General features: G+C 37.6%; 1 protein-coding gene across 1 annotated transcript in view; it reads left to right on the forward strand.

The window, feature by feature from the left end:
* LOC101736431 (cell adhesion molecule Dscam2) overlaps positions 1–26,225 on the forward strand; it is a 137,337-nt gene that overhangs the window by 1,534 nt on the left and 109,578 nt on the right. Inside the window, exon 2 of the mRNA XM_012697694.4 lies at positions 18,470–18,528. Within this exon, the coding sequence (XP_012553148.3) occupies positions 18,471–18,528 (58 nt within the window). The 5' untranslated portion in view covers position 18,470. The remainder of the gene's footprint in view (positions 1–18,469; positions 18,529–26,225) is intronic.

The raw sequence follows: 26,225 nt of genomic DNA on the forward strand, positions 1-26,225 counted from the left end.
ACGTACTTAACAAATGTTCACGATTGACTTCCACGGTGAAGGAATAACATCGTGTAATAAAAATTAAACCTGCAAATTTTAATTTGCGTAATTACTCGTGGTAGGACCTCTTGTGAGTCCGCGCGGGTGGGTACCACCATCCCGCCTATTTTTGCCGTGAAGCAGTAATGCGTTTCGGTTTGAAGGGTGAGGCAGCCGTTGTAACTATACTGAGATCTTAGAACTTATATCTCAAGGTGGGTGACGCATTTACGTTGTAGATGTCTATGGGCTCTAGTAACCACTTAACACCGGTGGGCTGTGACATCGTCCACCCGTCTAAGCAATAACAAAAAAACCAGGTGGCGTATTTATAATTATAATTGTAATTTTCACTTATATTGGTACAATAGGTATGTTTAATATAGCAATGGCTTTCTTGGTATCTGTAACAAAGATTTTGTATTTACGTATTTTGTGTGTGTGACCACATCCGGAGGTCGTCCGGAAGGGATGTTGGGCTAACCTCATTATTCATCCTAATTATAACTTCGGGTAAATTACTGGATGCTACACATATTTATTTTGAGTGCTATTGTTTACTGGGTTTAATATCTTCAATAGTTTCGCATTATAGACCAGTGTCGATAATTTTTAAAACCAAAAAAAATTATAGTAGGATGAAACCCATTAGAAAAGGAGGGGAATATTATAAAAATGATTTCCTTCCATTTTTATAATATTGTCCTTCTTTTCTAATGAGTTTCATCCTGCTATTTTTTTTTTCCAATTATTATTATTTTTAAAGGCTTCTACCTTGGTCTATTAAGCTTATCGGCGTCACTTAATCTTCAGTATCAAACTTATTTACCAACAATTAGGGTAGTTTATTTTTTTAATTGATTAGATGAACAAGCTCACGTCCTGTTTAGTGTTAAGTGGTTACCGGAGCCTATAGACAAAAGACCTTGAGATTTAAGTTCTAAGGTCTCAGTATAGTTACAACGGCTGCCCCACCCTTCAAACCGAAACTCATTACTGCTTCACGGCAGAAATAGGCTGGGTATGTATAGGCTTGTCTGCCTACAGGGGAATAAATAAAAAATTAAAAAGAACAATCTAATCTAAATATCACTTATAGCGGCTCCCTCCGGCTCCGCTCGGATCTTTAACAAAAATTTCAACGATATTTGACGTTGTTTTATTTTTTTAAATAAAAGAACACTTATTGCGGCATAACTATAATAGTTAGACATATGCTGTCGTGACACTTTTAGTAACTAATAATGTGTTCTACAAAGTCGTAGTACATTATTTTATTCTATCATCAATAGTTTTTACAGGGCACGAGATGTAAATAATATTTTAGGTAATTTTTTTACACATTGGGTTACATTATTGGAGTTTTAGTAAGGATCCCTAATTTTTTTCAAAAAATATTATAGCCTATATCACTCGGGAATAGTGTAGCCTCCAAAGAGTGAAAAAAATTTTCAAATCGGTTTAGAAGTTTCGGAGCCTATTCAAAACAAACAAACAAACAAATCTTTCCTCTTTATAATATGAGTATAGAAGTATAGATGTACATATAAGCCTTTTGAAGACGTAAATGCGGCTAAAACTAAAAATAGTCTATCACAATTTTTTTAGGAATTCGTAAAATGAGAAATGCAAAGGATAATATAGGTATATTACAAAGGAAAAAAAATCTGTTGCAAATAACATTTATTACTTTTACAATGTGTTAGTTTAATACATAAATATAAAACAATTTAAAGTATAAAAAGCTTATTCGAAGTGGTCTCCATTGGCTGCAATACAGTCCTTTTAACGATGAGGCCAGTTATCAATAGAAGCACGCACTCTTTCCATGGGAAATTTTTTCACTGCCAATCGTACGGATTGTTTTAGGGACTCCAAATTATTTTGGCGTTTAGAGCAAGCCGTACTCTCTATAACTGACCATAAATCATAATCCAGCGTATAAAGATCGGGACTAGACGACGGCCAGTCTTCAGCTCTGATGAAGTCCGAAACGTTCGTTTCCAACCAAGACTGCGTAGACCGAGCTTTATGACCTAGCGCCGAGTCTTGCTGGAAGGACCATTCTTGATAATTGAACATGGTGTTGTTAAGGGGCTTCACTACTTTCTCAAGAATGGTATCTTGATACACTTGTGCCGATGTTTTGATACCTTTTTCACAAAAGTATGGCTCAGTCACTCCTTCATAGCTAATACCCCACCCAACCATCACTGAAGTCGGATAGTGCCCACGTTGCACTCTGTCGACTAATTGGGAAGCTTTCTTAGAGCTTTGAGCATAAATACGGTCATTTTGTTTGTTAAAATGTTGCTCAATTGTAAAAAAATTCTCATCCGTTTACAACATTTTTCTATGACCTCCCTTTGCGTACCGCTTCAGTAGTTGTTTCGATTTTACCATCCTATTCTCTTTTAAATTATCAGTTAAGAAATGACCAGTACGTCTCTTATAGGCTGCAAGTCCTAAGTCATCTTTTAAAATACGCGACATGGTTCTAGGTGCTATCTTCATCTCCCGAGATAAAATCTTTTGCTTTCGGACAGGATTTCTTCGAATTCTTTCCCTTACTGCTTTGACCACCTTTTTCGTACGAACACTACGTGGACGGCCAGATCTTTTTCTGTCACAAAGAGAGGAGGTCTCATTGCACCTACTAATAGCCCGGTACACAAACATTTTACTAATACCAAGCGTATGGAGAGTTTTATAAATTGCATTTGGCTCCATACCTGCTTTGTGTAATGCAATCACAGCGATTCGGTTCTCTTTATCTCCCCACTCCATTTTAATATTGCAAAATATTGTACAATGTATTGGCGCCAAAATGAGAAAACTCAATGAACTCAAATATAAAAATGACAGATTCCAAATTCAAATTTAATATTTTGTTTATTTTTAATTGTTACAGTATTTATGGCCAGACTAAGTATAAAGAGATTGCAAGTATTTTTACGGTTTGATTTCGCCTTTTTTATTGTCACTATATTATTTCAGCCCTTCATCGGAGGCGCTGGAAGGACATTACAAGAAGTAAAATCCTGTTGAAATATGATGGTCACGATCCTCAGCAGTGAGGAAAGGAGGCGATGAGGATATTATTTGTCACGTATCGAAAACATCATAGTTTTGGTGATTACAAACGACTAAGATGCTCTTTGTCGAGATGAGAGATTAAATCAAAAAACGTATAGACTCTACACAAACCGAACTAGCTTTTCATAGTTCCGTATTAATTCTTGTTCACTGCGATACTCACAATCGCCTCCTTTTCAAGAAAGACGGACTGGCACGATCCGAAAGCCATTGATCGCGCTGAAAAGATGGGGGGAAATACGAAACGAAATTTCCATTGGAAATCAAATCTTTGAGAGCCCTAAAGCCGTCGCGTATTGAAAAATACGCTAACGAATGTAGTAGGAATCAAAGGTCTGTCTAGTTTGAGTGTAAGGGTCTTATTAGCGCCCATTGACTATCGGTGGACTAGGATTTGTAAGCTGATTTCGTGACACGGAATGCAAGGGATGTAATAAGGGTGATTGAAAGGTGTGGGTAGTTAAAAATACGTACTTACCCGACGAAAAAAATGTTTTTTTTTTATTTGTACAGGTAAACGAGCCCACGGACGTCTCGTGTTAAGTAGCTTTGGGGCCCATGGACATCAACAAACGTAAATGTCGACACCCACCTTCAGATACGAGTTCCAAGTCCCAGTTATATAGTACAACGACTGCCCGACCCTTCAAATCGGAACGTCATCATTGCTTCGCCGCTGAAATGGTCAGGGTGTCAGTACCTACCTTTCCGGGCTCACAAGACGCCCTACCACCAATAATTACGTAAATTATAATTTTAGCGAGTTTGAATTTTATTACACGATGTTATTCTTTCAACGTGGAGGTCATGCGTGAACACATTACGTTAAGTTCGTATAAAAAATAACAATTATCTCCGAAAGGGGATCTTAAGTAAGCAATCTTGAACAATGAGATTTATTTACACTCAGATCGTATGTTCGAAGCTCTCAAACAAACGTTAAACTAAAGGCACAAATCAAAGAGTAAAATAGAACGGACTTGCAATTCACGCGCAGCCAAATCGTCAGAAATTACGAACGCTATTACGTCAGGAAATGTAAAAACGCTATGTACTAGACATGTGTAAGTAATGCGAGTGATATTACTCCGGTAATATTACTCTACGATGTAATGCAACATCACACATTACGCGAAGGAAACAAACATCACACTATCACCCAATATGTTTCTTTCTTTGTCGTGTAATATTGCTTAATACACGAACGGAACCGAGCGAGCGAGACAGACCGATCGACCAAAATAAATGAGCAAGCGACACGGAATTATTCCTAGTGATTTTGAACCGTATGCCTGGCCGCTAGGTACATTTTTATACCTATGGTACGTCTGAATTTTAATATAGGTATTTGTGTTTATATTTTTCATGCGGCCAGCCAGTAGTTCCCCGCAAGTAGTTACTTAATTTTTAATTCGCAACTTTTGTAAAATCGCTAGTCGCTCGTAATTGTTTAGTAATATTTCATATTAATTTCTGTGTTTGAATTACTTAAGCACTTGTATGAAGATAGTTTTATTATTTGTTTTAATGCGTGTTTAATAAGTGAAAGAAAGAACGGCGTCTAAATGAAAGTACAGTCCTCCTTGGATGCACTTTGAGGATATCGCGCCAAAACAATGCATCTACTGCTCTCGTATATTAACATTATTGTCGAGCTCAATTTGCAGTCTAAGTCGCCATATGAAATCCGTTCATCCCACAATAAATTATATTAAGTAAAAAATAAAATTATTATATTATTAAGTAAGTCAATCTCTGTCAAGTAATATAACAGTCTATTGCAATACAAAGTTCATACTTTGTATTGTAATACACTACTGTAATGACACACCCGAATCATTACTTAAGTGATGTGTATGAACACATCACTTAAGTAATGATTCGGGTGTATAGATACAATGTACTCGTCGTCACAGTATCTATTGAACGCACCGAGTAATGTTAAGAGTGATGTGTAATGTTTTCGAGTAATATCACCTGTCTGTAAAAGTGATGTCATATCACATTACATTGGCAAGTGATGTTTTGCGCAAGTCTACTATGTACCTTGCCCACATCATATACACATAGCTAGTCCGGCAAACGTTGTTTTGCCATATAAATTCTTTCTAGGAAAGATAGCCTAGATACCGACTGCAGCGCCATCTGCCGGGCTGATTTGTAAACCTAAACCATTCTCGAATCCACCTGAAAGTACACAGAAAATTTCACTCAAATCGGTCCAGCCGCTTAGGAGGAGTTCAGTGACAAACATACGCACAGAAGAAATATATATGACGGAGGAGGGCCGCTGACGGAATGTTTTTTAAAAGTGTGAAAGTGTAACTCAGTTAAACAAATTCAGAATTTTGCAAAACATAGTACCCAACAAACCTATGCATTTACTTGACGAAGGAGTGCCTTAATTGTTTCCTCCCATAGACACAGTCCCCCTGAGTTTCTCGACGGATTTTCTCAGTGGATGACGATTCCGATCATCATTTATTATTTCCATACTGTTGATGTATTATGTGTATGTAAGTATATTAGTATGTATTGTATGTAAGTATGTATATTGGTATATAATAATAAGTATATATTTCATATTATATGTAAACGGTATATATTTTGTTTATTGTATGTATATATTTTCTATAATGTATTATCTATAGTACACCGCAACATACCTGCTATATTTTTTTATATTTTCCAGAATTTCTATAAATTATACGGTTGTCTGGAAGAGATCGCTTTTAGCGATAAGACCGCCTATTGTACAAATTTATCTGTTTTTTGATTGTTTTTTTGAATGTAAATTGTGTTTTGGTGTGCAATAAAGTGTATTCTCTCTCTCTCTCTCTCTCTCCGATCCGGCGGTAGATTCTACGAAGCACTGCTCTTGCTAGGGCTAGTTTTAGCAACGTCGTCAGGCTTGAGCCCCGTGAGCTCACCTACTAGTTAAGGTTACGCTGAAATAGCCTCTCAAGGCTATCAGCTTAGGTAGGATTTAAAAAGGACGGAGGCACCGCTCTTCAAGAAGGCTGAGTGGTAAGTGTGATGGCGTCTACGCGCCTCCATCGGCTAGGCCAAGGACTAGTGTTAGCAAATTCTCTCAGGTTGAGCCCGTGAGCTCTCCCACCTATTCGCGAGAAGCTGTAATAGCTTCTTAGGCAACCAGTGAAGAGGTACGGAAAAAGGACGCGCTAAAATTACTTGGATCGACTGTGTGACAGAGGATAAGCAAAGGTGGATAAGGAAGGGTTTCAGTGCAGAGATGATGTATGATAGACCTGAATGGAAAAAGAGGATATGTTGCGTCGACCCCATAATGGGATAAGAGAAAGAATAAGAAAGTTAGAGGCAAATTTTTATCTCAATTCTATAAGTTAACCCCTAAACTTACGGTGATTCCTCATTGGCGTATGGGCCCTATAAATAGTCTGCGTATACTACTTTACTATAAACTACTACATAATAATATGCAATGTCTATATTTCCGACGACCGATTTTTTATTTATTTTTTATTGCTTAGATGGCTGGACGAGCTCACAGTCCACCTGGTGTTAAGTGGTTACTGGAGCCCATAGACATCTACAACGTAAATGCGCCACCCACCTTGAGATATAAGTTCTAAGGTCTCACTATAGTTACAACGGCTGCCTCACCCTTCAAATCGAAACGTATTACTGCTTCACGGCAGAAATAGGCAAGGTGGTGATACCTACCCGCGCGGACCCACAAGAGGTCCTATCACCAGTAATTACGCAAATTATAATTTTGCGGGTTTCATTTTTATTACACGATCCTTCACCGTGGAAGTCAATCGCGAACATTTGCTGAGTACGTATTTCATAAGAAAAATTGGTACCCGCCTGCGGGATTCGAACACCGGTGCATCGCTCAACACGAATGCACCGGACGTCTTATCCTTTAGGCCACGACGACTTTTAAACTAGACGATTCTCAAACTAGATGATTTAAAAAAGATGTTTCACAAAACGAAGAACGAGAGAATGAGATGTCAAGAATTGAAACATCTAATATATAAAATTCTCGTGTCACAATGTTCGTTCCCATACTCCTCCGAAACCGCTTGACCGATTCTCATGAAATTTTTTATGCATATTCAGTAAGCCTGAGAATCGGCTACTATCTATTTTTTATACCCCTAAGTGATTAGGGTTGTCCACCCCTAACATATTTTTTTTATTTGGACATTATTTTTTTTGTTATAATGAGGTATTATGTGGTTGAATGAGGTTTTGTTATTTTTATTATATATTCCCTTATCGTTCACAGCACTACATACCTCTTTCACTCATTTACCACATCCTTACACACTTACAATAAGTTAGTTTTTTTTTCTACACTGGAAATTCCCTAGAAATCTTATATATGGCAAAACAATGTTTGCCGGGTCAGCTAGTAATAATATATAATTCAATCAGTACAAAGGAAATCAGATCTGTTCAATTCTGGGCGAAAACCGTGTTATTAAATAGGGACGAACATTATTCGTGATTCAGTAATAAATTTGGATAATTTCACGAATGGTAGAATAATGATGTTTTTAAAGCTCTGATTTAAATGTAAAGTATAAATTATAATGTTAATTTAGTAGAAGAGTTTAAGTGGTTTTCTGACTTATTGGGATATTACTGGTGGTAGGACCTCTTGTAAGTCCGTACGGGTAGGTACCACCGCTTTGGCTGTTCCTGCCGTGAAGCAGTAATGCGTTTCGGTTTGAAGGGCGGAGCAGCCGTTGTAACTATATTGAGACCTTAGAACTCGCGTTAACAGTAAGTCTATAGTTGAGTAAAGTTTTGAAGGCGTCGTGGCGTGGTCGAAGTTTTTATAATGACATACGTACTTAACAAATGTTCATGATTGACTTCCACGGTGAAGGAATAACATCGTTTAATAAAAATCAAACCCGCAAAATTATAATTTGCGTAATTACTAGTGGTAGGACCTCTTGTGAGCCTCTTGTCCGCACGGGTAGGTACCACCGCCCTGCCTATTTCTGCCGTGAAGCAGTAATGCGTTTCGGCTTGAAGAGTAGGGCAGCCGCTATAACTATAAGTATACTGAGACCTTAGAACACATATCTCAAGGGATTGGCGCATTAACGTTGTAGATGTCTATGGGCTCCAGTAACCACTTAACACCAGGTTGGCTGTGAGCTCGTCCACCCATGTAAGCAATAAAAAAAAAAGATTATTAAATTCTCAGTTGTTTCTACAAATTTATTTATAATTACTATCTTCAGTACTGATTGTAGGTACGGATATTTCGGTAGCAAGCGGCTTAGCTGTTAGCCCATACATAGCTTATGTAAATGAGCTATAGTAACCACTTAACACTAAGTGATACTCTCTGTCTGTTTATTTAGGTAATAAAAAAGGGAAAACTCAGAATTACCGTCATGTAATTTCTGTCCCGAAATTAAAGTAAGGAAAAATAAGATTCATTTGCATATTAGTATACATAATTAGATATGATTTTGTTTATCTATATATTAATACGTGAAGCAAAAACTTTGTATCCCTTTTTACGAAAATTGCGCGGACGGAGGAGTATGAAATTTTCCACACTTAAAGAGAATATAGAGAAGCAGTGCACAATACTAATATTTTTTTAAAATAATGCATAAAAGATACATTAAATCAATAAAGAAAACATTACACACACTACATACCATGTATTTGACGCACACACGCATGCATACTATTTATTGTCAAACTTTTGTTCTTGACGTCTGTTGTCAAATTGAGATTAAATATTGATTGTTTTTTTTTTTTTTTTTAAGAGATTTTATGACCTGGTAACTAAGACCTTTAAGTCATGTCTTATTTTACTTTAAATTCTTAATTTTATGAAAAATGATAATATGGAGTGAAATGAAATGAAGATGATTAATTTGAGACATTAATCAACTGGGATGAAATTTAATGAAGCGAAATGATATGGGATGAAATATAATCGCAGTAAAATGGTGGTCATTTACTGAGATTTTTTCAGTGGACTTTTTGGAGGAACCCGAGAAGTTACGTCCAGCAGCTTTGTTTCATTTTCCCACATTTGTGCACTTTCACAGATATTAAACGGTTAATAAACCACCATTATTACACATTTAAACCTGAAGAAACACTAAATAGACAAAATAAAACAAATCACACAACTTCACTCCTCGCGTTCCCGCCAAAAAGTCATTTGTTAATATTTTTTATAGTGTAGTCTTGGCGAAATTTGTGATTATAAAAGTATAAAATACAATCATAATAGTGTACAAACTTACAATTCCAATTAATTATAGTCGAATTTCGACTACTGCGGGACCTCTAGTTAGTAGTAATTTCGTTAGCAGTAAAATTACGCAAAGATAGCCGGGATAACAAGCACGCTCCCGCTAGACTTCTGGTCCTGGGCCGAAGATATTTTTTTATTGAATTACATTAAGCGCTAACTAAAAAACAGAAGAAAAAAAAAAAAAAACTGAAATAAAAACAACGGCTGCCCCACCCTTCGAACCGAAACGCATTACTGCAGAAATAGGCAGGGTTGTGGTACCTACCCGTGCGGACTCACAACAGGTCCTACCACCAGTAATAACGCAAATTATAATTTCGCGGCTTTGATTTTTATTACACGATGTTATTCCTTCACCGTGGAAGTCAATCGTGAACATTTATTAAGTACGTATTATTAATAATTATTATTATTTGTTTATTGTTTCAACTGCCGATACGTATTGGCGTCAAATTAAAATCGGTTCTCCCCTGAATCCAGCGCGCAACGGAGATAAATCATGCGGCATACATATTTAGTGCTCCCACGATGATTTCCCTCGAGCCGGCTCTGACCCAGCCATGATTATCATCTAGAATTATCTAACTATTACTGTCACTGCGTAGGGAAAATGTCGTATGAAATAATCACTATTGGTTTTTTTTTCTTTTAGCCTCGAGAGGTTATTTCAGCGTAACCTTAACTAGTAGGTGAGCTCACGGGGCTGAAACCGGAGTGATGCTAACACTGGCCCTAGCAAGAGCAGTGCTTCGCAGAATCTACCACCGGATCGGAAACGCGACCCACTGAGAAGATCCGGCGAGAAACTCAGTGGGCAGCTCATTGGCGCCAATCGTCATTCTATTTGATTGGTTTGTTTTCCAAGCGTGTACTATTTTCAAAGTCTACGATGCCTTATTATTACAACTAGTGGTCCCGCAGTAGTCGAATTTCGACTATAATTAATTAAAATTATAAGCTTGAACATTATTATGGTTCTATTGTCAAAGACTATTATACTTCTATTATCACTGATTTCGTCAAGACTACACTATAGACAAATAAACAATATTAACCTATTCTCAATTTGACCACAGACTATAAGCAACAAAATTTTGACAATAAACATAGAGTATACATAGTTAGGTATGTGTGTCAAATACACCACACATACCCTTAACTCCTACTCAGATCTTTATAAAATAAGGACCACACGAAAAGTACTTACCAGTATTGAAAATAAAAAAAAAGAAATATCAAAATCGATTCACTTAGAAAAGTAAGAAATTTCTAATACATTTGTAAAAAAACAAACTACATCGAATTGAGAATTTTTTCTTTTTCTGAACTCGACCTTATTGGAAATTATAAAAGCTATCTCAGTTTTAAAGCCAGCAGGGATAATTTATCTGCTAAATTAGAGTTAGCCTATTGTGATTTGTTCAGAAGCAGCGTAGCTTTTCTCGAGAGAACCTAGCAGTCAAATTATGATCAGTTTCAGTACTAAAACCCGGTGCACCGGCGATAAATCATGCATCATACATATTTGATGCTCGCCCGCCTATTTCCCCTGGGTCGGTCGAATCTGTATTGATAATCATTTCGAATTACTTCCTTCCTAAGTATTAGGGAACTAGGACGTTTTTGTTGTTAAATGGGAAAATAAAGGCTAAATGGGATAATTTTGCTGGTGGTCTAGAGCGTGTTGTGAGACAGTACGACCACTCTGTTTATTTTTTACTAGCGGCCCGCTACGGCTTCGCTCGGGTCTTTAACGAAAATTTCAACGATATTTGACGTTGTTTTATTTTTTTAAATAAAGGAACACTTATTGCGGCATAACTATAATAGTTAGACATATGCGCGACACTTTTTGTAAATAATGTATTCTACAAAGTCGTAGTACATTATTTTATTCTATCATCAATAATTTTCGCAGGGCACGCGGCTTAAAGAATATGTTAAGTAATTTTTATACACTTTGGGTTACGTTATTGGAGTTTTAGTAGGGATCCCTAATTTTAAAAAAAAAAAGTATAACCTATGTGATTCGGGAATAGTGTAGCTTCTAAACACTGAAAGAATTTTTCAAATCGGTTCAGTAGTTTCGGAGCCTATTCAATACAAACAAACAAATCTTTCCTCTTTATAATATTAGTATAGATTGTGAAGCAGTAATCCGTTTTGCTTCGAAGGGTGGGGTAGCCGTTGTGTTGTACTATAAAACTGATACTTAGCACTCATGTCTCAAAGTGTGTGGCGGCTTTTACGTTGTTGATGTTTCTATGAATCTTATGCCAGGTCTATTGTCGATAGGTTCTAAAATTCATTTAAAATCAGATAAAGTTGTATATTTTATTATTTATTGCTTAGATACTGGTGGTAGATATTGCTAGTAATATTTACTGGTGGCAGGATCTCTTGTGAGTCCGCACGGGTAGGTACCACCACCCTGCCTATTTCTACCGTGAAGCATTAATGCGTTTCGGTTTGAAAGGTGAGGCAGCCGTTAGGTAAGTTGTTACGGTTTTTTTTTTTTTGGTCAGGAGGAAATCGCCGGACTTCCGCCCTTTTCTGGGGATACTGGGCGGGGTATGTCATAGTCGAACTGACTAAAACCTCCTGTTGCTCAACAACCAACGTCCAAACCTCGCATGAGACAGAACTCATGACAAGGCAAAGGGAAGTTGTTACGGTAGGTGGCATTTACGTTGTAGATGTCTATGGGGTTCGGTGACCGTTTAACACCAGGTGGGCCGTGAGCTCGTCCACCCACCTAAGCAATAAAAAATAAAAAGTACATTCGTTTTTTTTTTGCCTACCCATTGCAAGTAGCCTCGATGGGTTATGCTATCTTCACTGGACGTGTAGGCAAGCTCACGGTGCTCAGCCGTTAGACTCTGCTAACACTAGCCCAAGCAAGATCAATATTCGTGTCGTTCTTCGTTACCAACTTTGCGATCGAATTAAAAAAATATATATTTAATGTCTGCAAAAAATATACACGAGTAATCGTGAATACAACGAGCCGTGTTGTCAAACAGTGACAAAAGATCGTACCCACGTCATATTACTTGACGTCTGACAATCCTACAAATTGGGTTCCCGAAATAATAAACCTTTAATATTTGTCATGAAAAATATCATCTATATTTTTTCCCTGTCGGTCTCCAGTTCGAAAAGTCAGGAGCATAGGACTTGATAATCTATACTAGTATTATAAAGAGGAAAGATTTGTTTGTTTGTTTGTATTGAATATGCTCCGAAACTGATGAACCGATTTGAAAAATAATTTCACTGTTTGGAAGCTACACTATTCTCGAGTGACATTGTCTTTAATTTTTGGAAAAAAATTAGGGATCCTTACTAAAATTCCAATAACATAACCCAAGGTGTAAATAAAAAAATACGTAAATATTCTTTACATCGCGTGCCCTGCGAAAACTATTGATGATTGAATAAAATAATATACTATGACTTTGTAGAACACATTATTATTTACAAAAAGTGTCACGACAGCATACGTCTAACTATTATAGCTATGCCCCAATAAGTGTTTTTTATGTAAAAAAATAAAACAACGTCAAATATCATTGATTTTTTTTTTAAAAACCCGAGCAGAGCCGGAGCGGCCACGGGTTCGACGGATGGTCTATCCTGTTTATTATTGTTACGCGCTGGAGTTCATGATAAATAAAAGTTCTACTAAAGTACAAATTAAAACTGCATTAATACATAGAACACTTAACGAACACTTTAAAATTGACAATTCACTTCTTCCGCTTCGCTTCAGGATCGCTGTTTCGCTTCGAGTAGATCCGATTACTAAATCCTTCGTGTCATTATAGTCGATACGACATCCCTAGAATTATCGCGAGAACAGGTCGAGTAGCCTCGATACGGGTTTCCGCTATTTGATAATAGATGGCGTTGTACTTCTCAAGCGTTCTCGATTTTACTAGTTCTTTTGACATCCGTTTCTGCTATTCGACGATAGATGCCGTTGCTCTTACCGGCGTAATTTTTTATTTATTGGCCTTGTAGGCAGACGAGCATACGGCTCACCTGACGGTTAGTGGTTACCGTCGCCCATGGACTTCAGCAATGCCAGGGGCAGAGCCATGCCGCTGCCTACCGCAATTTTCTAATTCTAATACTATAATAACCTAATAACCTATCTAACCTAATTCTATCAGTCATACTTTTATTATTATTTCTCCGATCAATATCCGATTTCCATTACAACAATTAGTAACACCGTTCTTTCGGCCCACTCATTAGTGTCCGGGGGGAGGCGGCGCCTTCATTACCTGGAATCTTTTTCGCAGCAGATTAACGCTATCTACCGTCGCTACGTGCAAAATAATATGATTTTTTCCTTTTCAGCACAAAATTTATTCACAATTTCATAAGGAAGTTGTTTTATGTATTACCCGAGGAAAATCTAATGGATTATCTCCCTCTGATTTTAAATTTACCTTGGGCCCGAATATTTCCGAAAGGTCACGCGGATGTTTTGAATTTTAACGCAGTGTTAAGTTTTTAAGTTTCATTCCATTGATCTTAATAATAGCTATCTACAAGTACCGAAGCAAACATAAAATAGATAATTTGATTTCCACAGACATCTATATATTAATACGTGAAGCAAAAACTTTGTATCCCTTTTTACGAAAATTGCGCGGACGGCGGAGTATGAAGTTTTTCACACTTATAGAGAATATAGAGAAGAAGTGCACAATGCTAATATTTTTTTAAAATAATGCATAAAAGATACATTAAATCAGTTAAGAAAACATTACACACACTACATACCATGTATTTGACGCACACACGCATGCATACTATTTATTGTCAAACTTTTTTTCTTGACGTCTGTTGTCAAATTGAGAATAGATTAAATATTGTTTGTCTGTATTAATATTTTTTTATAGTGTAGCCTTGGCGAAATTTGTGATTATAGAAGTATAAAATACAAACATAATGGTGTACAAACTTACAATTCTAATTAATTATAGTTGAATTTCGACTACTGCGGGACCTCTAGTATACATTAATATCAAAGAATCATAGTTTTCTATGTTTTCATACACACTATAAAACTCCAGGCGGATGCATTTGGGAGCTGGCGAAATTGAAAAATAACTTCCACGGCTGCGTTAAATAAAGCTTTGAAATTGCATTGAGTCCCGTTTCGAGCATCGAAAAATAAGCTCTGAAAGCTTCGATAGGTGACGTGGATTGAATTGAAGAGTAATTTTGTTGAAATAAACGCTCGTCGAAAGCTCATTGAATTGAAAGATGTTCGTGTGCGTTTAAGCTTTTATCCGGTTCACGTTTCGGTGACGGTACTGTCACTAAACATAAATAATATACCCGGTTTTTGTAAATTACAAATGCACCAGCTACCGTACCGTTTGTGAGCTATTTTTATGAGATTTCTTTTTGTTTCTGACTTTAAGCAGCCAGAGTCCATAAATAATGTAAATAACTGATAATAGAGAATTAATATTAACAGGCCAGTGGTGTAACTTTATAATATTTTGTGCCGTATTCACGAGTCGGAGACATAATTAAAACCACTTGAGGGTTTAATTTCGCTTGGACGATTCCGTTTCCGAACGAATCGTCTTGAAAAGGGCGTTTAAATTTTCAGTTGCATACAAACAAACAAACATGTATAACATACTAAGATAAGTAAGAAGTGTGTAAAAAACTGGGCTCCGGTATACTTCAGACCGGACGCTGGAAACCTTAGGCTGCGAGCACATTAACATATTAACCTATTAGACTGAAGAGACATTAACTTCTCAAACTGAAGAGACATTAACTTCTCAAACTGAAGAGACATTAACTTCTCAGACTGAAGAGACATTAACTTCTCAGACTAAATAAAAAAAACTATTTGGAAGGGTCAAATGAAATTATTTTTATTGGAACCTTCTAAACAGTACTTCTTTAAGTACAATCTTTATTTAGATTTATTTCTAAATATAAAATTTCACTAGTTCATTAATTCTATGGGCTTATTAAGTCTGAGAAAGAAGTCCTTAAGTTTGGATTTAAATACATTTTACTGTTTTAAGGGCTCCGTTTTTTTATGACATTTTTACTTTATTGGACACTTTTAAATAAAATTTATTTTATTTTATTCTTCATTGTAGGTATACGAAATGATATTAGATCAGATCATTATTATATCAGAAAGGAAATTATTTATTTTTATGTGCCTATCTGCGATCAGTCCTGGACTATGAGCAGATGCGTTGCGTGTGCCATCGCGTCGAAGAGGCTCCTCACCAGGAGACTCCTCATTGATCACCATCTGTCACCAACTCCCTGTATATCATGACGTTTCAGTCGTTTGATGTAACTGACTTTTGTCAACGCATTAGCTAGGGTATTTGGGTGGTTTTCCAGCCGAGTTCTGTACTTAGTCCCTGTCAACCTTATCTCTTCCTTAACAGTTCTCATGTTCATGGCTTCATGGATCTCAGTGCTTGTCACAAACCATGGTACGTTTGCTATGGTTCTTAAGATGCCATTCTGCATTCTTTGCATGATATTTAAACTGGAGTCGCATGCACTTCCCCACAGTTGCAATCCATACGTCCATATTGGCTTCAGGATCATTTTGTAGATTAGGAGCTTATTGTTAGTGGAAAGCTTCGAGCTACGTGCCATCAGCCAGTAAATGTTTTTGAACCGCATGCTTAGCTCATTTCGTTTTGATTGGATGTGTTTTTTCCATGTCAGTCTTTTGTCCAGGTGCATACCGAGGTATCTGACTGTATCACATTGTGGCAAGGGGATATCGCACATTTTTACCGATGCGCAGCTTCCTTTCCTAAGCGTAAAGGCTTCGTCAAACAGAACGCGTAATTAGCGCGCGTCAGAGCGCTATGCTACGCTATAGCGCTGGCGCTCTGTTTGACGGTAGGTTACCATAGTACAACACATCTCGGCGTCATAGCGCGGCGTTAGTTTAGCGCTCTGACGCGCGCTAAGTACGCGTTCTGTTTGACGAAGCCTTAAATGTTATGTGGACGGATTTTGTAGTATTATATCAGAAATCAGTATATCAGAAAGGAAATAATTTAAATTGTATATGTCACAGACGAGTTAAATTCGTGAATTGAAATTGAAATTTTGAAGTCGTCGTGGCCTAAAGGATAGGACGTCCGGTGCATTCGTATGTAGCGATGCACCGGTGTTCGAATCCCGCAGGCGGGTACCAATTTTTCTAATGAAATACGTACTTAACAAATGTTCACGATTGACTTCCACGGTGAAGGAATAACATCGTGTAATAAAAATCAAACCCGCAAAAATTATAATTTGCGTAAATACTGGTGGTATGACTTCTTGTAAGTCCGCACGGGAAGGTACCACCGCCTCGCCTATTTCTGCCGTGAAGCAGTAAGGCGTTTCGGTTTGAAGGGTGGGGCAGCCGTTGTAACTATACTGAGACCTTAGAACTTATATCTCAAGGTGTGTGGCGCATTTACGTTGTAGATGGCTATGGGTTCCAGTAACCACTTAACACCAGGTGGGCTGTGAGTTCGTCCACACATCTAGGCAATAAAAAAAAAAGAATTGTTAATCCAGAAATCCAGTTTATAAAAGCTTCCAAAAAATATAATAAACACAAAAAATTGAAATATCAAAGTCTTTTTTATAATAATAAAAAAAAAAACTTAAGTACCTACAATCAAATTAAATTTAATAGACATACAAAAATTAAATAAGCAATTTTCTGTATAATATTTTTTTTTGTAAATAACGAACATAAAAATATCAAAGTAAATGTCTAAGTGAATGTACAAAAAAGCTTTCGTTTGATCATCGTTTGCCTCTGAAAATATCCGTTTATACATATTTTAGCATATGTTAGGTTAAATTTAATCTGTAACTTCACCACCTGATGGTTGTCTGGAAGAGATCACTCTTAGCGATAAGACCGCCAATTGTACTTTTTGTTTTTAATGTATCGCACTGTTTATTTGTTTTTTGGTGTACAATAAAGAATACTCTCTCTCTCTCTCTCTCTCTCGCTAACTTACAACATGTGCCTATTTAAAAAGCTCATGTCGCCAAAGTTTAAGAGAGGTCTTCGTGGCCTAAAGGATAAAACGCCTGTTACATCAGTATCGAAAGATTTTACTGCGTTAGTGTTTGAATATCGCAGGCAGGTTTTTCTAATAAAATGCTTCCACGGTGAAGGAATAACTTCTTCTTCTTTTTGTCCACCTTATCCCACTAGGTGGGGTCGGCACAGCTATTTTTTCTCTTCCATTCTCTTCTATCAGTCGTCATCTCAACACTCACTCCTTTCTTTCTCTCATATCGTCATTCACACACTCCATCCATGTCTTCTTCGGTCGACCTCTTCCCCCTCTACCTTACACTACCATTTCCATACATCTCCTAGTCACATGCATCTTCTCTCTACGCATCATATGTCCATACCACGCTAAAGGAATAACATTGTGTAATAAAAACCATAACCGCAAAATTTTAACCATCGTAATTACAGATGGTAGGACGTCTTGTGAGTCCGTACGGGTAAGTACCACTACCGTAGCTATTTCTGCCGTGAAGCAGTAATGCATTACGGTTTGCGGGATGGCACAGCGGTGGTATTGTAAAAAATGAGACTTTTTATTTTATTGTTTAGATGGATGGACGAGCACACAGCCCACCTGGTGTTAAGTGGTTACTGGAGCCCATAGACATCTACAACCTAAATGCGCCACCCACCTCGAGATATAAGTTCTAAGATCTCAGTATAGTTACAACGGCTACCCCAGCCTTCGAACCGAAACGTATTACTGCTTCACGGCGGAAATAGGCGGGGTGGAGGTACCTACCCGTGCGGACTCACAAGAGGTCCTACCACCAGTGATCGAACTTAGAACACATATCCCATAATTGGTGGCGGACATTTACGTTGTTGTTATCCATGGGTTTTTTAACCATTTAACAGCAGATGAGCTGCGAGAACGTCCATCCATCTATATAATATTATAAACTAGTTCTGAAATTAAATAAATTTATTCTAATGTCTATTAATTTTTGTTTCAGAATGAAAATGCATTCGTTTTCACCGTTCTTCATAACTGCAACATTGATTATGATATCATGTGAGTATTATAAACAATAGTTACTTGTTTTAAAACATATTTTCACTGGTGGTAGAACCTCTTGTGAGTCCGCACGGGCTGGGTACCACCACCCTGCCTATTTCTGCCGTGAAGCAATAATGCGTTTCGGTTTGAAGGGTGGGGCAGCTGTTGTAACTATACTTGAGACCTTAGAACTTATATCTCAAGGTGGGTGACGCATTTACGTTGTAGATGTTTATGGGCTCCAGTAACCACTTAACAACCGCGTGGGCTGTAAGCTCGTCCACCTGTTTAAGCAATAAAATAAATAAAAAAAGATCTAACAATTATTTTAGTATTTTATTCGGTTTTGGAGAGTATTAGATATAATCGTGATTAATTAAAAAAAAAAATATATTAGCACCCTTCTCTATATTCTCTATATTCTCTATAAGTGTGGGAATTTTCATACTCCTCCGTCCGCGCAATTTTCGTAAAAAGGGATACAAAGTTTTTGCTTCACGTATTATTATATTGATAATATAATTAGATTTATTCGTTATATGAGTTAAAGAAAGCAATGGAAGGTGTCCCGGTGATTATTTCACCGTGTACGTTCGGAGTGTGAAAAATGTGTTAAAACAATCAGCCCCTTTGTGCGAGCCGCCATGGCGCCACATTCATATATCGTGCGATTCTGCTTCGCACTTGTTTTCAATACTGAACTTTTATTGTACACTATCTGAGTCCCGTAATGTTAGCTGCGTTTATTGTCGTACCGCGGGTGACGCCGCGGGGCGAAGCTAGTCTAAAAAAAGCCTAAGTTACTCCTTATATCATCCGCTACCTATCAGCGAAAGTCTCGTCAAAATCGGTCCAGCCGTTCCATATATTAAGCCGGAACATACAGACAGACAAAAATTGTAAAAAATGTTACTTTGGTGTATGTACCGTATATTATTCATATGCAAGTAGTAAAAAGCGGATATTTCAATATTACAAACAGACACTCCAATTTTATTTATATGTATAGATTTATAGTGGGTTTCCATTAAATACAGGGCGTGAAGAGATTGTTCCTCACTACAAGCGAACAGGCTTTTTTAAATACAACAAATAGGATATGAGACTGTGGCCATTGAAGCCAGAATGTTTGAATACTTTGAGGTATAGATGATGGGCTTGAAATACCACCAGCATAACCCTGACCCGTGAACAGGGGTGTCTGAAAATACTAGTTAACTAATGTAGATTATTCTTTAATGCTCATTAACCTTATCTTCTTGGATTAGTAGTAGAATTATATTTCATCAGCCGGTAGTCAAATCTAGGTGCTAGGTGCATATCAGTAAACAGATATGAGTAGAAGGGCTATTTTGATAATATCCTGAAAAGCACCCCACGCTTTTTTACAATAAAATCATTTTTTCTTACACTATTTATAATTCAAATTTATTAAAAAATATTTTCTATTTTTTAGTTGGATTTTCTATAAAAGCGTATTTAGTTAGTTTTTTTTATACTATTATTTATTAATGTAATCCTGAACAGGAATTACTAGCATTGATATTAGTTTCCTCTCTAATGGATACACACGGGAGGCGAACCATTGATTGGGCGACGTGACTCGTCTTTGTATTGACAAGTTACCAGTACCAATGGACTCAATAATATTAATGAACCACGCATTCATTGTTAGGCATAGGCAAAGTTGTGCCCTTTGGTATTGCCATCGAACTGGGTGAAGGCAATTACTAACTCTATAAATTCATAAAAAATTATATACGTGACTTCATAAATACTATGGATTAAAATGTAACATTTTGTAAATACTTTTATTTTAACGATAAATGAATACTTATACAGGGTTAAAAGGTTTCTTTATGTTTCAGTAAAAAAATTATATTTGAAAATAAATTAAGAAATAAAAATGTATTACATTTAGTCAGTAGTCAGTAGATAAAGTTGTTTTAAATATTAAGTTTTTTTATTGCTTAAATGGGTGGACGAGCTCACAGCCAACCTGGTGTTAAGTGGTTACTGGAGCCCATAGATATCTACAACGTAAATGCGCTACCCACCTTGAGATATAAGTTCTAAGGTCTCAGCATAGTTACAACGGCTGCCCCACCCTTCAAACCGAAACGAATTACTGCTTCACGGCAAAAATAGGCTGGGTGGTGGTACCTACCCACGTGGACTCACAAGAGGTCCTACCACCAGTAATTACGCAAATCATAGTTTTGCGGGTTTGATTTTTATTACACGATGTTATTCCTTCACCGTGGAAGTAAATCGAAAATTGGTACCCACCTGCGGGATTCGAACACCGTTGCATCGCTAGATACGAACGCACCGGACGTCTTATCCTTTAGGCCACGACGACTTCACGTGTTCACGTCCTAATGTGTTTAGGAAGCCAGTTTTTCCGATCCGTACCTAGCTATATTGGAATAGAGAATTAAAAGAATTTCACAATGCTTATTATATATACTTTACTTCTAATTTTTGCGCGTGAGAAGCCACAAGTTGAACCTCCGAGCGCAACTAAACCATGAACGCGTGGACAATGGATTACGGGAAACATTTTCGACGTGTCCGCTACAGTTGTAGGCCCGAAAACTTTGTTAATGTACAAAGTTTGAAAACTAAACACGTTCACGGCTGGGAGTCAACGTACTTGGGACATTTAGCTTGCATATAACTAGAGAATTACGATGCTTATTGTGTGTTAGTGTTTGTAAGATTAAATTATCAAAGTATATCAACAGGTATAGGTACTGGTGGACGTCTTGTGAGTCCGCACGGATAGGTACCACCACCGTGAAGCAGTAATGCGTTTCGGTTTGAAGGGTGAGGCAGCCGTTGTACTGTAAAAACTGTGAGCTTAGAATTTATGTCTCGATGTAGGTGGCGGTTTTTACGTCATAGATGTCTATGGGCTTCAGTAACCACTTAACATCAGGTGGGCCGTGAGCTCGTCCACCCACCTAAGCAATAAAAAATGGTACTAGAATTAATTCTTCCAAAGTTTTGAAGTGCACTCCAATTGTTAAAGAATTACAGATACCAACCCCGCTCAACATAAAAATTGCCCACAGACACAGCCCACTGAGTTTCTCGCCGGATCTTCTCAGTGGGTCGCGTTTCCGATTCGGTGGTAGATTCTGCGAAGCACTGCTCTTGCTAGGGCCAGTGTTAGCACCACCCCGGTTTGAGCCCCGTGAACTCACCTACACGTTAGGGCGAAGCTGATATAGCCTCTCAAGGCTATCAGCATAGGTAGGAAAAAAAAAAACCTACACACATAAAATTACATAGCGATATTAATTACTTTAAAGTACCCTAAGAAGCGTTTTCGGTGGCGCCTTGCTTGCTTGCACTATCGCTAAAGCCATTTAGAGATTCCCGGCCAGAAGAGAGAATATATTTTTAAAGGAGCATTAAGCTCGTCTTGGTCTAACTATGAAACGCCCGATGTACCAGTATCGAGCGATGCTAATGTTAAAATTCCGCAGTCACGTACCAATTTCTCTATTAAAATGCGGACTTAAGTCGTCGTGGCCCAACGGATAAGACGTCCGGTGCATTCGTGTTGAGCGATGCACCGGTGTTCAAATCTTATGTTCACGATTGACCTCCACGGTGAAGGAATAACATTGTGTAATAAAAAATTAAACCCGCAAAATTATAATTTGCGTAATTACTGGTGGTAGGACCTCTTGTGAGTCCACAGGGGTAGGTACCACCACCCCGCCTATTTCTGCCGTGAAGCAGTAATGCGTTTCGGTTTGAAGGGTGGGGCAGCTGTTCTAACTATACTTGCGACCTTAAAACTTATATCTCAAGGTGGGTGGCGCATTTACGTCGTAGATGTATATGGGCTCCAGTAATCACTTAACACCAGGTGGGCTGTGAACTCGTCAACGCACTTAAGCAGTAAATAAATAAATAAAGATGTGAGGTGTCGTGGTACACCGGATAGGAACGAAGTTCTTTATTATAAAAATATTAATTTTAAGTTCTATTCAGGGTATAAAGAAAATAAAACTGGAGGTTTCGCATCAACCCACGGTCATTCGGTAACGTGCGAACTTATTGTGGTACACTTCATTCACGGTTAAGATTATTTTTTTTGCGTAAGAGTTATTGTAACGTAAACGAACGCTCTGAGGTCGTGGTAAAGAATGAATGATAAAAAAAATATGTTATTTTTTGTACGTTTTTACAAAGTTAATTCGTACACTGTGTACATTACTAATGAAAATCTTACGTTACGGACGTTTTTTCCCGGTTAGGGTACCCCTCCGTATCGTCCCATAAGGAACTTCGTTCCAAAAATACTTAGTGCGTATATTCCTTCTGGAATATAATTACAATTAAGCATTCAGCATATAACCGTTCTTATGTAACTGAGTCCCGGAAAACTTTAAGCCTCGAGCATTACATGACTATGTCGTATTCTTGTTTATCTTAATAATAGCGTTGTCGTTATGGTAACAGCGAAACATGTCAATATTTTAAAAGATCCGAAATGTTTGTACGTTTGTATCTAATTAACATTTCGGAATGAAGCGTATCACGAAAACCTATACTAATATTATAAAGCTGAAGAGTTTGTTTGTTTGAACGCGCTAATCTCAGGAATTACTGGTCCGATTTAAAAAATTCTGTCAGTAGGTATTAGATAGCCCATTTATCGAGGAAGGCTTATAGGCTATATAACATAATACTGAATTGATAATATCCTCTTTTGAAGTCGGTTAAAAAGTGTGTTTTTGGTACCTTAATAATAACTCCTTAACATTCTATTTTTCAAAAATATTTTCGTTTTCTACGTAAATGAAGGGGCGGGTATTTCACGCGGACGAAGTCACGACCAAAAGCTAGTAATTTATATCGTCAAAAAGTCATTCATTACAATCCGATATAAAGATTTCGTATCTCATCGGGATAGGGACAACATTATTCCTTATTCTCTTGCGATGAATTTAAAATCGAATCATTGAATCTAATATACAGGATATTCACACCCGGCAAGGTTTCTATCGCGCAAACGTCAGCTAATGAGGTACCTACGTTTTGGAGTTCGTAATTACCGCGGTCACAACTTCGGAGTACTTTGAAGAGACTATATACGCTCTATCTGTTCGCAGAATTAGGTTTGACGTGGAAATTTGATTATCGTTTCCGCTTCAAGCACGAAGGGATGCTAAAAGAAATGAGTGTTAAATTTAAAAGTACTTTCTTCGGTCTCCGCCTGTCTAATATGTAATTAAAATGGCGTAGAGGATAAGAGGTCCGGTGCATTCGTGTTGAGCGATGCATTGGTGTTCGAATCCCGCAGGCGGGTACCAATTTTTCTAATGAAATACGCACTTAACAAATGTTCACGATTGACCTCCACGGTGAAGGAATAACATCGTGTAATAAAAATAACCAAACCCGCAAAATTATAATTTGCGTAATTACTGGTGGTAGGACCTCTTGTGAGTCCGCGCGGGTCTTGTGATTTTAAACTTTTAATGGTTTTCTTGCTAAAGTTGCAAAAAGATCGCTTATGCCGAATAGCTTTAAACCCCTCGATGTATATATACATTATATATTATATAATAATATGTCGGAGAAACCACAATTATTAACACCATCGTCAGACATCATAGGGGCGCACGGGGTGATCGAGCTTAGCAGTCAACAAATGACAGTTCTTAGGACAGAGGCACCGCTCTTCAAGAAGGCTGGTTGGTAAGTGTGATGGCGTCTACGCACCTCCATCGAAGTTAGCCGATTTCTTGACGGTACCGCAATCGTGCTGCCATCTCTCGGGAATCGTGCTGCGTTTCGTTTAGCAACTAAACTAATGATCGTCTCCGACATATATGATTATTATATTATAACAAGCTGTACCCGTCCGCTTCGCTGGGCATTTAAAATTAACATTATTATTTCTCACCCCCACAAAGATTCTCATCATTAACGCCCCCGCAACTGGTGTAGGGAGTCCAACACTCATATAAATATTAGCGTATCCATTAAGTACATGTATTTTCTACATGGACACCAAATTTCACGTCAATCGCATGCATGGTTCAGTAGTTATAACGGAACATCCGTAAAAACCACTGTAGATTTATATATTAGTATAGATGTGATATATATATTATGTTATATACATTCAAGTTTGCCACGAATTTCCTTTGCACCAGTCGAGTGCACCTTCAGAAATTTGAATTATAGAGCTCCAAATAGCAAGGCTTATTCCGCTTGCGTATTCGAGATTCAACTTCGAGTACTGAAAATTTCGTCTGAAACCGCGCGAATGGACGACTTTTCACAATGGAACGCTAACGAATGACGCCCACGGAATATCGTCGCTATCTGGGTCCTAAACGAGATGTATTATATAAGTTACAATATAGTCCGAAATTATAGCTCCGGCTCTGGCGCCATGATCGGCGGACGGTGATACGTGTCCGAAAATTTGTAAGAACAGATTTGATTTAATTTAATACTAGCGACCCGCCCTCGCTTCGCTTCGGAAACATTACATTTTATTAGTGACTAGCTGACCTGGCAGACATCGTAGTGCCTCAATTGATAAATAAAAGATCTAAACTTTTGTATAAAATGAACTTAAAACAAACAAAAGGAATCCGTCTGACGGGGGACACATCAAAGGAAAAACAAAATTGTTATTTTTATTTAATTTCAAGCATTTTCATATATCTACCTTTTAAACCTTCTTTGGATTTCCACGTATAATTCAAGACCAAAATTAGCCAAATCGGTTCAGCCGTTCTCGAGTTTTAGCGAGACTAACGAACAGCAATTCATTTTCTTTTTCTATATATTATTATATAAAAATGAATTGCTGTTCGTTAGTCTCACTAAAACTCGAGAATCGCTGGACCGATTTGGCTAATTTTGGTCTTGAATTATTCGTGGAAGTCCAGAGAAGGTTTAAAAGGTGAATAAATATATGAAAATGCTCGGAATTATATAAAAACAAACAATTTTGTTTTCCCTTTGATGTGTCCCCCGTCGGACGGATTCCTTTTGTTTGTTTTAAGTTTATTTTTTACAAATACCTACATCGATTGAGGCAGTACGAAGTCTGCCGGGTCACCGGCAAACGTGAGTCCCGCGATGTTACCCGCGGTTACTGTCGTACCGCGGCGATGCCGCGTGGCGAAGCTAGTCTAAAGATAGTAGCCTAAGTTACTCCTTATATCATCAGCTAACTTGATAAACTTGACAAAATCGGTCCAGCCGTTCCAGAGATTAGCCGGAACAAACAGGCAGATAGACAGACAAAAATTGTAAAAAATGTTATTTTGGTAAATGTACCGTATATTCATATGCATGTAGTAAAAAGCGGTTATTTCAGTATTACAAACAGACACTCCAATTTTATTTATATGTATAGATGGGTTAGGTTTCATCCGACCAGGCTTTCAAAGAAAAGAAGAGACATTCGACCTGACTTTTTTTTATTTTATTGCCTTTGTAGGCAGACGGGCCTACGGCCCACCTGATGGTGAGTGGTTACCGTCGCCCATGGACTTCAGCAATGCCAGGGGCAGAGCCAAGCCGCTGCCTACCGCTAAAAGGTCTAAAAGTTAGGTTTGTGTTGTTTCTTTGAAATCTGCAATCTTAAAGCGTCTTTAATTCAGCTAGACAAGTAGAGAACACTAAAGACTTTTTTTTTATTGTAAATATTGTTACTTATTTGAAAA

Source organism: Bombyx mori, chromosome 28 (assembly GCF_030269925.1).
Source record: "Bombyx mori chromosome 28, ASM3026992v2".
NCBI classification, from domain to species: Eukaryota; Metazoa; Arthropoda; class Insecta; order Lepidoptera; family Bombycidae; genus Bombyx; species Bombyx mori.